Source organism: Girardinichthys multiradiatus, chromosome 23, assembly GCF_021462225.1.
Source record: "Girardinichthys multiradiatus isolate DD_20200921_A chromosome 23, DD_fGirMul_XY1, whole genome shotgun sequence".
In the NCBI taxonomy this organism is placed as follows: domain Eukaryota; kingdom Metazoa; phylum Chordata; class Actinopteri; order Cyprinodontiformes; family Goodeidae; genus Girardinichthys; species Girardinichthys multiradiatus.
In genome coordinates, this window is record NC_061815.1 from 35,304,707 (window position 1) to 35,318,709 (window position 14,003).

At 43.4% G+C, this 14,003-nt stretch overlaps 1 protein-coding gene across 1 annotated transcript in view; it reads left to right on the plus strand.

The window, feature by feature from the left end:
• atp8a1 (ATPase phospholipid transporting 8A1) overlaps window positions 1-14,003 on the plus strand; it is a 114,498-nt gene that overhangs the window by 67,169 nt on the left and 33,326 nt on the right. Inside the window, exons 25-27 of the mRNA XM_047353416.1 lie at window positions 2,668-2,840; window positions 9,616-9,799; window positions 12,225-12,335. Of these exons, the coding sequence (XP_047209372.1) occupies window positions 2,668-2,840; window positions 9,616-9,799; window positions 12,225-12,335 (468 nt within the window). The remainder of the gene's footprint in view (window positions 1-2,667; window positions 2,841-9,615; window positions 9,800-12,224; window positions 12,336-14,003) is intronic.

Here is a 14,003-nt window from a genome sequence, read left to right on the forward strand (position 1 = left end):
AAGGGAAATTTGCTAATGAATGTCTGTGCAATTCTAACAAATTTCGACTGTCCCCTTGTTGTAGGCCTCTGAGACTAAACAGATGATGCCATTTGATCCATACAAATGTCCAGATTCCACATCATGACTGTCATGTCCTGTTGGCTGCATCAGTCCAGGCCTATATCAACAATGGAGCTCAGTCTTTAGAGGAAGCTCCCGTGGATTTCTGAATGGCCACCACATACCCATTCCAAAACCAAACACTAGCTCGTCACATAGGCTGAACTGGTGATTATAGCCATAACAAAGAGGCTTTAGCAGGAGACGTGTAGCATTAGTGTTAAAATTCCTCGGTGGAAATAAGGGGGAAATGAGCAAAGTACTTGAGGAAATTGTAAACTTTGCTTATCAGACGTTGTGATGGATTGCTGATGCTCCAAAGTGGATTCTTTTCTCATACAAATGTTCTGTACAGAAACCATTTCATGCATTACTAATGCACTGAGATGTAATCAAAAGCGACCGGTGTAACTCAGATTCAGCAGTTATACTTAAATTGAAATATTCAAGCCTCTGGCTGCCCTGACCTTAATACACATCCATGGATACACATGTGCCTGTCCACTTTTCACTATCTCAAGCTGTTTCATAGATCCCATCAGGATGGTAAAGCTCTCACAGCTGCTCTCAACTTGTATCCTCTTGCTCAGCTCTTCTCCTGTTAATCCATCATCTCTCTGTGCGTGTCTCTCAGTGTGCGTCGCTTACTCTGTGAAACGTAAAGCCTCCCTCTCCAAATATTTCCCTTAAGCTGAGGTTTCAGAGTTTTGTTATGCCAGGCGAAAATTGCACGGTCCCCATGGTGCAATCTGAATGCCTTGACATATATGACCTCCACACCAGGCCAGGCCCCTTCCTCCTTCATTTCTGAAAATGGTCTCCATTATTTCTTTAAATGATTTCAGCTGTTTGGGCATCTGCTTGGCACCATATATTCAACACAGTGCAGTTTCTCTTTTGTTTTATGTCCCAAGTGACTATTAAAGCTAGTATATTTATAAATTAACAATTTTAACACTAGGATGTTTATTTTATTCAGTTAAAATAAGTCCGGCATCGACTTGTCAGATACTAAGAAACCAGCTTTATTTGCTAAGATCTTCACCATCTGTGGAGATGAAAGCAGTGATGATCTCACCGCTCTACCCTTTCAGACATGCTTGTATCCCAGGACAGCTGAGCCTCTTGTCAAACTCATATTTATATTTTTACATCATCACTTATTGCTTATCATTGGATGTACTGTAAAAATATCAGAATCCATCCACAATTTATCAACGTTATCACCTCATAGCCTGAGTCTAAGTGTAATAAATACAAAAGATGATGATAAACATCTAGGATATGAAAAGCAGATGTTCCTTAGCGGTTTGGTGTTAGAAACTGGAGTTAAGATGTCCACTGATCCTACCTAACATTATGACCACATGCCTAATGGATGGTTGCCACTAAAGTAGCCCTGATTCGTTGAGGAATGACCTTCATTAAATCCCTAAAAGGTGTGCTGTGGTGCCTGGCATCAAGATGTTGGCAGCAGATCCTTTAAGTCTTGAAGGTACATGATTGTGTAGCCTGCTGACCCAGACTGAGAGACCGTTTAGAGGCTGAGGTAAATATAAGAGCTAATTAAGCTAGAGTAAAATGGCTGATTACTGTGACACAATGAGTTTCTAATTTTCAACTTTTTCACAATAAGACACTTAATTCTGTGTTTTTTATTATCTGTAAGCCATAATCAACATAATTACAAGAAATAAAGGCTTGAAATATTATTATTTATGTGAAATTAATCTATATATGAGTTTCACTTTCTGAAATTAGTGACCAAAAATTTTAACTTTCTCATGTTATTCTCATTTTTAAATGTACCTGTGTATATATTAACACTTAATTTTTTTATCACAATTTAACAAAACCTGTTAAAATAATATAAAAAAATACAAAGAAAGAGAACTTTGAACTCTCTGTTTGACGAATTGGAAATATATTTGAACAACTGTTTCAAGGAAGGCTTTCACAAACAGTTGAGGGCTTGATCCTTTATGACTTAACCAGGGTATTTAAAAAGAGTCTTCAAATAAAGAACAAACTCTGTGATTCGAATACAGTATTTTTATGCAAAAGAAGACGGTATATCAGAACAAACCAAACGTTTAATTGATAGGCCTTAAGAAGAGGGTAGATACAGCAATAATTCAGACCAGTTTTTTAAGAAAATCTTTGGGATAAATGAAGCAAATCTGACTTATTGGAATTGTGTTAAATGAATAAATATAGAGAGGGGTTGGACTGAATCTTAAGTAGATATGTAAGGATGCTGAAAATGAGGTTGTGTTTATGAGATAGAAGCTCCCTGATAATTCTGATTGTTGCCGATTTAGTGTTCAAACATGCAAAGTGGATAACACTACAATATGCATTTCAGCACAGAGGGAGGGAAACCATATCAAGGCCAGTGTAGAGTCAGTTTCTGTACAAGCTTAATGCAAATGCACACAAAAAAAGCTTTTGGTTCTTTGTCCTACTATAAGATTCATAACATGAAAATAGTACAGTGTCTGATTCTTTTGAGCACATCTAGCTTTGTAAAACTAATATTTGTGATTTTCCTTTTTTATCATTCAGGCAACAAGGGAAATGCTTAGCCACCACTGTGGATTGCTGGGAGAAGCCATCTACAAGGAAAATGACTTTGCCCTCATCATTGATGGAAAGACTCTTAAATACGCTCTTACGTTCGGAGTGCGGCAGTACTTTCTGGACCTGGCCTTGTCCTGTAAAGCAGTCATTTGTTGCAGGTAAAATGGACTCCTGTGGCAATAAAATAAACCTGAAACAGAAGTCAACACGTGAAACATTCAACAACCTGTCGGTTTTTATCCACTCAGACACAGGATACTAAAATATTTCACTGTATAAAATCACAATCCCCAAATCGGTGACGGCAAAGCTCTCAAACATAAAGACAGATTAAACTGCAAACTGTTTTGAGTACTAATAACTTCTACTTCTCTACTAGTATCAAAACTTTACAAAGTTTAGCACTAATACATAAAAATGGCAGTTAAAACATACTCCACTGACCTGCCTTTGCCATATAAACTGTAGGAAGTACTTATGTACTTAAGCAACTGTGATGAGCTACGCGGCCAGAAATCAGCACTATGTTTTCAGAGTACTTCCTTACCTTTGCATGCCACGCTATCACTGCATAAATAATGTCAAATTTTTTTTTTTTTTTTCCCCCTCCAACATTACCTGCGTTTGCCTTGAGTACACTCTGTAAGCACGAGGATACACCAGGGAATGAAAGAGGCTTCTTAAACCTCAGAAAATAAACTTTCACGGTTTAACCCTTTAAAGACAGACATGCCGTTTACTTGCACTGGACTTTTTGTGCAAAGAGGAGTCTCCCATGTTTTAGTTTATGCTTGCATTTTAATGTGTGCTTTTATTACCTTGTTGATGCCAATTCACTGAAAAAAAATACTGTTAAAAAAATCTAGACCAAATCTAGAAACGGTTTTAATTAGATTGCAAATACAAAATATATGTGAAATGTGTATAAATCAAACTTGGCTGAACTGATTTGCTTTTATTGGGTTGAAGGGAACCGCACATACTCATATGTATTGGGTAGATTTTTACTAGAGGTCAGATGTCAACACAGCAACAGTAAATATAGTTTGACCCCCTTCTACTTGGACTGTAGTCAAATAACATTAAATGTCCAATGTGTGGAGTATGTTACTTCATCTGGGAGCTGTAGACAGATCTTTGCTTCCCTCGATGCATGAAGTGTCAGCAGCCGGCTCGCCTGGCGTGGAGGAGCTCAAATGGAAAAACACGCATGCAGAGGTTTGCTCCCTGATGTCCTCATGTTCTTCACACAAAACATACAACAGGTAATAACTGTCTGAGCACCAAGTCAAATAACTTTCTCCTCCGACAACAGTTAGGAGTTCATATTTTATCTGATTTCTTATTGTAATGTTAAATTCTTTGAATGCAGGTATTTTCCTATGCTGAAATTGTGCTTTACCACCAACGGCATGCCCTTTATCCCTCCTCAAACTGTGACTGCAGAAAAGATTTATTGCCCCAGTTTGGTTTTTAGCTCTTTGGCTGCTGTAAGCGTAGAAGGCCGAGTAGTGCGAGACATGGTCTCATTGGATCTAGGCTGAAAATGTTAAATAAATAAAGATATAACGATTATTTGGGTCAACTGATCAGAGAATTTGTGGAAAATATCGCAGTTTGCCAAGCTCCAATACAAATTTTTGCCAATTCCATTTTCTTTGTAAAGACTATTAAAAAAAAATTTAAAAAAGATTTCCCTCACTTTACTGGCTAAACAATAACATTTATGTAGTAAACTATAAAACATTCATTTTTTTCCAAAAAAGCCTAAAATTACAATAGTATGTATTTTTCCAACACACATACAGTAAAATCCTCCTGCTTATGGGACCAAGGTGAATACAGCTAAACTAAAAAGAAACATGGAATATGTCATTGGTCCTTTTGCCAAATGGATTATGGCTCAAACTAAATAGCAGCTGCGTCCAACTTAATTAAAGAAAAATCAGATTTCTGAGATCAGTAATTTTTTTCTAGCTTTAAAGGAACCTTAAAGATCCTTTCTTTTCTGAACATTAAGTCACAAATTTGTCATTATTGCAGTATCACTGTGCGCAATATCCATGTCGCGAAGAACAGCTTAGTGTGAAAATATTAGCTAATTATATAAGTGCAATGTATTCAGTGCTTCTGTGCCAGTCCTTTGCAACTTTTCTCTATACAACCGTGTCATTGACATGAAAATTATGAATTTCAACACTGTTTTAGTTCAGTGTTTGTCAATTTATCGTCAGTCATGTCATCATCCAGACATTCAACAACATTATCGCATATTTCAACATTAATTATCTATACTAGGACCAGAGGTGAGGTCACACTGTGTGTCAGTGTTACAATATAAAACAGGATTTCACTATTATGTCAAAACATGAAGGAATGGCCTCCCCGATCTGAATCCGAGTGGTGTTTTGTTATTGGACTTCTGCGCTAGTCACGGATTGTCCATAACGAACACCATGTTCAAACATAAGGGTGTCCATCAGTGCACTTGGCACCAGGACACCCTAGGCAGGAGGTCGATGATCGACTTTGTTGTCGTATCATCAGACCTTCGGCCGCATGTTTTGGACACTCGGGTGAAGAGAGGGGCTGAGCTGTCCACTGATCATCACCTGGTGGTGAGTTGGATCCGCTGGAGGAGGAGAAAGCCGGACAGACTCGGCAGGCCCAAGCGCATAGTGAGGGTCTGCTGGGAACGCCTGGCGGAGCCCTCGGCCAGGGATGTATTCAACTCCCACCTCCGGGAGAGCTTCGACCAGATCCCGGGGGATGTTGGAGACATAGACTCAGAGTGGACCATGTTCTCTGCATCTATTGTCGATGCTGCTGCCCATAGCTGCGGCCGTAAGGTCTGCGGTGCCTGTCGTGGCGGCAATCCCAGAACCCGGTGGTGGACACCGGCAGTAAGGGATGCTGTTAAGCTGAAGAAGGAGTCCTATCGGCTGTGGTTGGCTTGTGGGACTCCTGAGGCGGCTGACGGGTACCGTGAGGCCAAGCGTGCTGCGGCCCGGGCTGTGGCAGAGGCAAAAACTCGGGCCTGGGAAGAGTTCGGTGAGGCCATGGAGAAGGACTACCGGTTGGCCTCGAAGCGATTCTGGCAAACCGTCCGACGCCTCAGGAGGGGGAAGCAGTGCTCTGCCAACACTGTTTATAGTGGGGGCGGGAGACTGCTGACCTCGACTGAGGACATTATCGGGCGGTGGAAGGAGTACTTCGAGGATCTCCTCAATCCTGCCATCACGCATTCCGTGGTGGAAACAGAGGCTGGGGACTCGGGGTTGGACTCTTTCATCACCCAGGCTGAAGTCACCGAGGTGGTTAAAAAGCTCCGCGGTGGCAAGGCTTCGGGGGTGGATGAGATCCGCCCTGAGTACCTCAAGTCTCTGGATGTTGTAGGGCTGTCATGGTTGACACGCCTCTTCAACATTGCGTGGCGGTCGGGGACAGTGCCTCTGGACTGGCAGACTGGGGTGGTGGTCCCCCTTTATAAGAAGGGGGACCGGAGGGTTTGTTCCAACTACAGGGGGATCACACTCCTCAGCCTCCCTGGTAAGGCCTACGCCAGGGTATTGGAGAGGAGAGTCCGACCGATAGTCGAACCTCGGCTTCAGGAGGAACAGTGTGGTTTTCGTCCCAGCCGTGGAACACTGGACCAGCTCTATACCCTCTACAGGGTGCTCGAGGGTTCATGGGAGTTTGCCCAACCGGTTCACATGTGTTTTGTGGACCTGGAGAAGGCATTCGACTGTGTCCCTCGTGATGCCCTGTGGGGGGTGCTCCAGGAGTATGGAATCGGGGGCCCTTTATTAGGGGCCATCCGGTCCCTGTTCGAGCGGAGCAGGAGTTTGGTCCGCATTGCCGGCACTAAGTCGGACCTGTTCCCAGTGCATGTTGGACTCCGGCAGGGCTGCCCTTTGTCGCCGGTCCTGTTCATAACTTTTATGGACAGGATTTCTAGACGCAGCCAAGGGCCGGAGGGGGTCTGGTTTGGGGACCAGTGGATTTCGTCTCTTCTTTTTGCGGATGACGTGGTCCTGCTGGCCCCCTCTAGCCAAGACCTACAGCATGCGCTGTGGCGGTTCGCAGCCGAGTGTGAAGCGGCTGGGATGAGGATCAGCTCCTCCAAGTCCGAGGCCATGGTACTCGACCGGAAAAGGGTGGCTTGTCCTCTTCAGGTTGGAGGGGAGTTCCTGCCTCAAGTGGAGGAGTTTAAGTATCTCGGGGTCTTGTTCACGAGTGAGGGAAGAATGGAGCGGGAGATCGACAGACGGATCGGTGCAGCTGCCACAGTAATGGGGGCGCTGTGCCGGTCCATTGTGGTGAAGAGAGAGCTGAGCCGAAAAGCAAAGCTCTCAATTTACTGGTCGGTCTACGTTCCTACCCTCACCTATGGCCATGAACTTTGGGTCATGACCGAAAGAACGAGATCACGGATACAAGCGGCTGAAATGAGCTTCCTCCGTAGGGTGGCCGGGCACTCCCTTAGAGATAGGGTGAGGAGCTCGGCCATCCGGGAGGGGCTCGGAGTAGAGCCGCTGCTCCTCCACATCGAGAGGAGCCAGTTGAGGTGGCTCGGGCATCTATACCGGATGCCTCCTGGACGCCTTCCTCGGGAGGTGTTCCAGGCACGTCCCACCGGGAGGAGGCCCAGGGGACGGCCCAGGACACGCTGGAGGGACTATGTCTCTCGGCTGGCCTGGGAACGCCTTGGGCTCCCCCTGGAGGAACTGGAGGAGGTGTCTGGAGAGAGGGACGTCTGGGCGTCTCTGCTGAGTCTGCTGCCCCCGCGACCCGGTCCTGGATAAGCGGAAGACGACGAACGAACGATGAAGAAATGTTTATGGAGCTGACTTCAGCATCTTATATTAGCATTATGCAGGATTACCACCATTACTTATTACCATTACTGTAATCAGCATTTTCTGTGAGGCCTCCCTGTTGAGTGATTAGACCTTAGCCTTAACTGGGATATTTCCAAACCCCTGTCAGCTTTGCCTGACCCACATATGTTCAAGACCGAATTGATTCCCTAAAAATATAAAACGGCAACATTGCTGTAATTTTTTATCTTTTTCATTATTCACTGAAATCTAACTTGCTTTTAAATGAGATGGAACAAACAGGTGACACGCCTCTGTAAAAAATGCTTTTTGAAAGCTTTTTGTGCTTCCTCTTCATTTCATAAACACCTCACAGGTCCTGAAAATAGCTAACTTTGTGTCTCTTTCATTCTGGAACATTTTCCACATAAAACAGTGTTGTTACGACAACTTGGCAAATAATTTGTGGTTGGAATCAGAACTCTTTGGGGGTTGGGACTATTTTGTTCTGTGGCAGCTCTGGTTGGCGGGCTTGTTTGGACCATGTAGACCCCTCTTTCGTACATGGCCCCCTCCCCGGATGAGGATGGGGGTGGTTGGGGAATGGGATCGGGGCAGGTGGTCGGGGTCCAGGCCGGGGTCGCTCAGGTTCAGGCACGAGCCCAGGCTAGCCCAGGTTCAGGTGATGGGGCGGTCTGCCTGTCTCCACCCTCGGAGGGAAGGGAACCACCTCCTGGGTCTGGGGGCTGGTTGTCCCTATGGGGTATCGGCACCTGGATCTGGGTGTATAGAGTATGTATGGGGAGTGAGTGTACGACGTCCATTGTTGTTTGTCTTTACGTTGGGTGCGTGGGTGTGAGTGTTGTTATGTGTACACATCAGGGTAGGAATGTGTGATTGTGTGTGCCTGTTTTTTGTGTGAGGTTGGGTCTTGGGCTGCTCCCTCTCTTGGATCAGTTTAAGCCCCTATCGAATGTGGGGCCTATTCCCTCTCGCCACACTACCTGCCGGTGGTTGGTATCTCTGCCCGCCGGTGTACTTGTGGTTCTCAGTATGCGGGGCTGGGTGCTGTGGGGTGTGCTGGCTCAATCCTGGTGGCTGCTTGCCACGGCCTGGACCCCTGGGCGCGGTCGGGCCTCTGCTTGGGGGGTGATATGTCCCGAGGTCTTGGGTCTCTGGGTCCATGGCTGGATCTGCTCAGGCGTAGACAGCGGACGACGGGGCCTGTGGGCTCGTTGCAGCTCCCTGGGGCTTCTGCACTGTGGCTGCTGGGTGGTTCCCTTGGGATCCTCCCCTGCTCCTCTCTTTGGGGGTTGCAGTAGTCCTGGCGGTGGTTCTCCTGGGGTTCCTGTGCTCTGGGAGGCTTTTGGATGTCTGTGGCTTGGATCTCCTCCGTATCTGACCTGGGTCCAGGGGTCTGTGGCTCCTCACACTCACTATTGCATATTTTTATGGAGAAACCTTGTATACACAAGTGCGCTCACACTCAGACCCACAGGTGTTTAGATTCAGGTGTTAACAGATACACAAATGTTATATATTGAATATATCTTGCATTCATAAGTACCGTGCACCTTTCGGTAAAAAGGGTGGTAATACGAACATTTCTGCAGGTGTAGAAGCAAGGAGGGTGTTGTCTTGTATTCTCTTCATCCTTCTTTCTTTCCTCCATTCTATTCTCCTTCTCTCCCCTTTTCCTTTTGGCCCCCCTTTCTCTCTTTCGTGCTTCTTTTTTTTCCTTTCCATTTCTGTCTCCGTGTCTGTAACAATTGAAATAATCCCAAAGCAGTTTTTAATAAAGTTTCTATTTATGAATATCAAGCAGAGATTTAAAGCATTAGCTGTAATGCTCCACTTGTGAAAGTAAATCTATTGGGCTTTTTCCTGGTACTCAGACAACAATTCTGAGCGCTACTCTGCTGGACAGGACACAGAAAAAAACCAAAACAAAACGTGGCAAATAAATGTGCCGTATTCACTGACCGGAGAGTTAAACTGGTTGATTCCAGTCACTAAATGTTTCTCAATGCATTTTTAATCCTAATATTTTACATGAGCTGAATGTTTTACTGGAAAAAGATCTTATGAACTTGTTCCTTTTCCTGTCTTTCAGGGTTTCTCCTCTTCAGAAGTCAGAGGTGGTTGAAATGGTGAAGAAACAAGTGAAGGTGATCACATTGGCCATCGGGGACGGAGCCAACGATGTAGGAATGATCCAGACAGCTCATGTCGGTGTGGGAATCTCTGGCAACGAGGGTTTGCAGGCAGCAAACTCCTCCGACTACTCTATTGCCCAGGTGAGGGCACTATTAGGTCTTTCATGAAGAAAGAAGTGTTATCGAGTATTCTTCGACAAAGATTCATAAATTAGACCTTTTTTGACAAATAACTGTGCCTGACGCCGTGCTTTGTGTTTAGAAAAAGGATCAATTAAAGGATGGGACACATTTTGGACCTGAAAAGTGTGGCAGATGCAGATGAATGTTTAAAAGATTTTTGTGCCAGAATAACAAACATCACCCAGGGATACGTCTGAACTAAAACAAGATATAAACATGTACTTTGTTTCAACCCAGCAGGGGTTTTGTAATACATATCTGTCGTGCCTGTCACTGCCTTCTCGTGTAATGTAAGTGATAAGTTTGCACATTGTTCTGAATAACAATGGGCGATGTATCCGAAAGATCTTATGCTTAAAAGTGAAGTTGTAACACCTGTAAAACAGGCGTCTGGTGACATCTCAGAAACGGATTCTGGCAAAATGTTGTGTAAATACCTGCTCGCATCCTGGTAACCATCTCGTCCGAAACGCTTCAGCGACATGTGATATGTGTAAACAACAAAAGCCAGGGAGCTCCTGATTCCTAGCTCTGTTGTATGGGAAAGTGTTCGGTGCATCATGTTTCTATTAATGCTAAGAGGCTTGAGAGGATGGGAAACCAACAGTACATCCTCTGTAATTCAGTATGCGATTACATTTCAAGCGATGTTAAGCTTTTTGATCCACATGGCATATGGACAGAGTATGTCCTTCAAAACCTAGTGGTCCCATAATCCGTTTAGGTTGCGTCCCTGCTTTAAATTAAATTGCACCTCCAGACCTCCACTGGTATTTTACTGCTACAGTACATTAACTGTAATTTTCTGAGTGCAAACCAAAATCAGCCCTAGGAAATTACACAGCTTGTTTTTCTATCCCTATACATGAATTATGATGATCTTCCAGAGAGTCAGATGAGTTCCTTGCTGCTTGAGATTCAGTTTTTTTTTTTGTTTCTACAGTTTCACACTGAGAAGTCAGGGTTGCTTTTTGAGTGAGTTAGAGCATCAAACAGCTTTGGGTCCTGGCACCTCTGGTGTCCATCTGTCGTCAGTTCAGCTCTGTTTTAGCTAATGCTTGATCCAGCAAGAGGGGCGGTCATGCTAGCTGGGGCCCACCACCACGCTTTTATTTTTACAAATAGTTCAGCGGTGACGTTGAAAGATGAGCCGACCCTCAAACAAACAAAAAAATAACAGGTTTGAGAACCTCGAGTTAAAATACCACAATTTTACCATATTGACACAAGATTTGCCAAGAACATGTAACATGATCTACTTAAAACTTTATGCTGAAAAGATGTAGCATATCCATTATTATGGTTCGCATAGTGTTATTTTAATACACGTACTAAAGCAAAAAAAGCTTCTGCAGGGTAACTAACATGGATAATGTTATGTCCATCCTGAATCTTGCAGAGAGTCTGATGTGTTTTTACACATCTTTGTAAAGTATGAAATTTGGCTTCATCATTTTCCAGGGTGGAGAAGTATGGCAAAAAGAAAAATAATTATCTGATTCCAGACTTTATTTCATTTTCTTAAAGATGAAAATCTTAATTTCTGAAAAGTAAGTTCTTATTTTCTTTGGTTTATATTTGTATCCCTGATCTTTGATTTGCCACATCACAACATGACTTTACAATTTTGGCCACCAGTGTTTTGGTTTTTGGGCTTCTGGCTCAGAATCTACAGACAAACACAGAAAAAAGTAAAATTTCAAAGCCCTTTCAAGTCCTTGGCCGCTTTAATCAGGATTTACTGGATCTGTTGTTCTTACAATAAGCAAGATCTAAGGTTGTTCAGATACAAAACACAGTGTTTCAAATGCATTTTTTAGTAAAAAAAAAAAAAAATACAGGAACAAGGTACAAAGTTCACAAAGTATAGAAACGTCATTAATTGGTAAAAACTGCAGTCTAACTTTCACTGACTTTTTCTTAATTTTTGTTTTGTCAGATTGCAGAATGCTTAAGAAAATGCTTGTCTTTCAGGGTTTGTATTATCACCGGGATCTGTCCAAATTTTGCAGTCAGTATGAAAATTCAACATAAGCCCTAAATAATAGCCTAATCATAAAGCCACTGAAGTATAATGCACAGCCTTTGGAGACCAATACCCCTATATGAACCTCGCTAATTGCAGCAATTTAAAGCTTGGCCCTGCAGCCTGTGACTGGCCTTTTCTGGAATGTGTTAGTGAGGGATTTGGCCTCAGTCTTACATTGGTACTTCAGATTTCTGCTGGGAAGAAGACCAAACACTTGCTTTAATCTTAAAGTTCCTTTAGCTGTTGTTCCAGCTATGATCTCTAATTATGAAGAACGATTAGACTTGTGCTGCACTCAGGCTTCCGCTCTTCATTCATCATGTCGTTGCCCTCCATTTACTCCCTCCCACACAGTTCAAATACTTGAAGAATCTGCTGCTCGTCCATGGTGCTTGGAATTACAACCGTGTAGCCAAATGCATCCTCTACTGTTTCTACAAGAACATTGTTCTCTACATTATTGAGGTAAGTCAAACTAAGTATCTACCAGGTCAGAAATAATGCTGAGAACCAGATTTATATAAAAAGTATTGACCTAATGACATAAAACAAATGTTCTCTTTTAGTTTCCATGTTTTTATCCCTGTTAACTGGTCACTTGAAGAACAAAAACCGTAACTGCCAGTTTGTTTAGTTCTTCTGTCATACTGCTGTAAATAGGACGTTGGGCTTATAAAGGAACACAAAATCAATATTATTAACTGTGCAATCCCATTATTTGCATCAGAATGTGGTGGGCATTTAATTATTCAGTCCCTTTTTGTTGTTATAGTATATACCATGGATAAAATAGTTTTGTGCCGTGCTTGATGAATGAATATCCTGAGCTGACAGAATGCGTGAACTCTTCAAGATGTCACTGATGGAGCTGAAGTAGTTTTATATAAAATGTTTATTTAGCTTTTGCTGTCCAAGCTGGACCTGGGTTACTGCAACCGTCGACCAGTCTGTGAACCTGCTCACTGCAGCAGGAACTGCGACAGCCTGACCACCCTGTTGTCAGTAGATTTACACATGGTAGTCCCTGCATACGTCATTTTGTGCATGATGGGTTTGATTGCATTTGACAGAAACCAGGCTCAGTGCAGATAGCTGCTTCAGATCTATCACCAAGAGTGACCAAGCAGGCTAAGTAGCTCCTATCGGCAGTAGTGACCCTTATCGCGGCCAGGCTTCAGATGTTCTCATTCATCTTTTCATTCATAGGAACTCTGACTTTGTGTCACCTCTGAGATTCAAACCTGGGTGTTTTATCACGGTCTCACAGGATTGGAGGTTTAGTTCTATAACTATAGGTTTAACCCTGAAGTTTATTCTCCACCTCAAAAGACCTGTATGTGGCAAAACTACCAGCTCTGCCGACTCCATGTTTCAGTATACTAAACTAAGCTAGCTGCCACTTTCCCTCATCCTCCTTACCAAATCCCCGTTTAACCCCCTCTGCTCATCCCCGCACTGGGCCGTGCCCCTCAGTGTCTCTTGGCACTGCCCACTTTGGTGGCATTTTTCAGAATCTGTCTGGGGGCGGGGCTATGTTGTTACATCTGGTTTAGTTCCACTTTAAGGTTCCTTGTACCAGATGCAGCAAAACAGCCCCAATACAAATCCTGAGCCACCTCTGTGTTTTACAATAGGTTAAAGGCTCTTTTCTTCTAAAGCTTCATTTTTCTTTCCATAAACATACCGACTGCTGATGTGCCTGGCCAAAAAGATCAGTCCAAAGAATTTTCTCCCTTGTCAACACTCATTTTGTTCTAGTCTGGCTGTTTTAGGTGATCAACCTGAGGTTGCATTTCCTCTTGCATCTACGTCATGGAAGGTTGGGCACAATCCAATAAGCCTTATGGTTTTTGATAATATTAGAAACTGTTTTCATAGGATCATGGAGCATCTTGCACATGTAAGCCATTTTCCCTTTAATGTTGATATTTGTCATATTCTCTCTAAGCTCCTTAGCCTTGGTTTTCTCTGATCTGTGTTCAGTGTGATGCACACAGTGATACCAATCCATCCAGAAGCACGTAGTTTCCTTTAAACTAGCTGAATGGCTGATGAAAACCTTGATGGCACCTGTGCTAAATGTCCTTTTTAACTGCAAGTTCAGAGCTAGAAAGTGCGTCTCTATTTGAGATA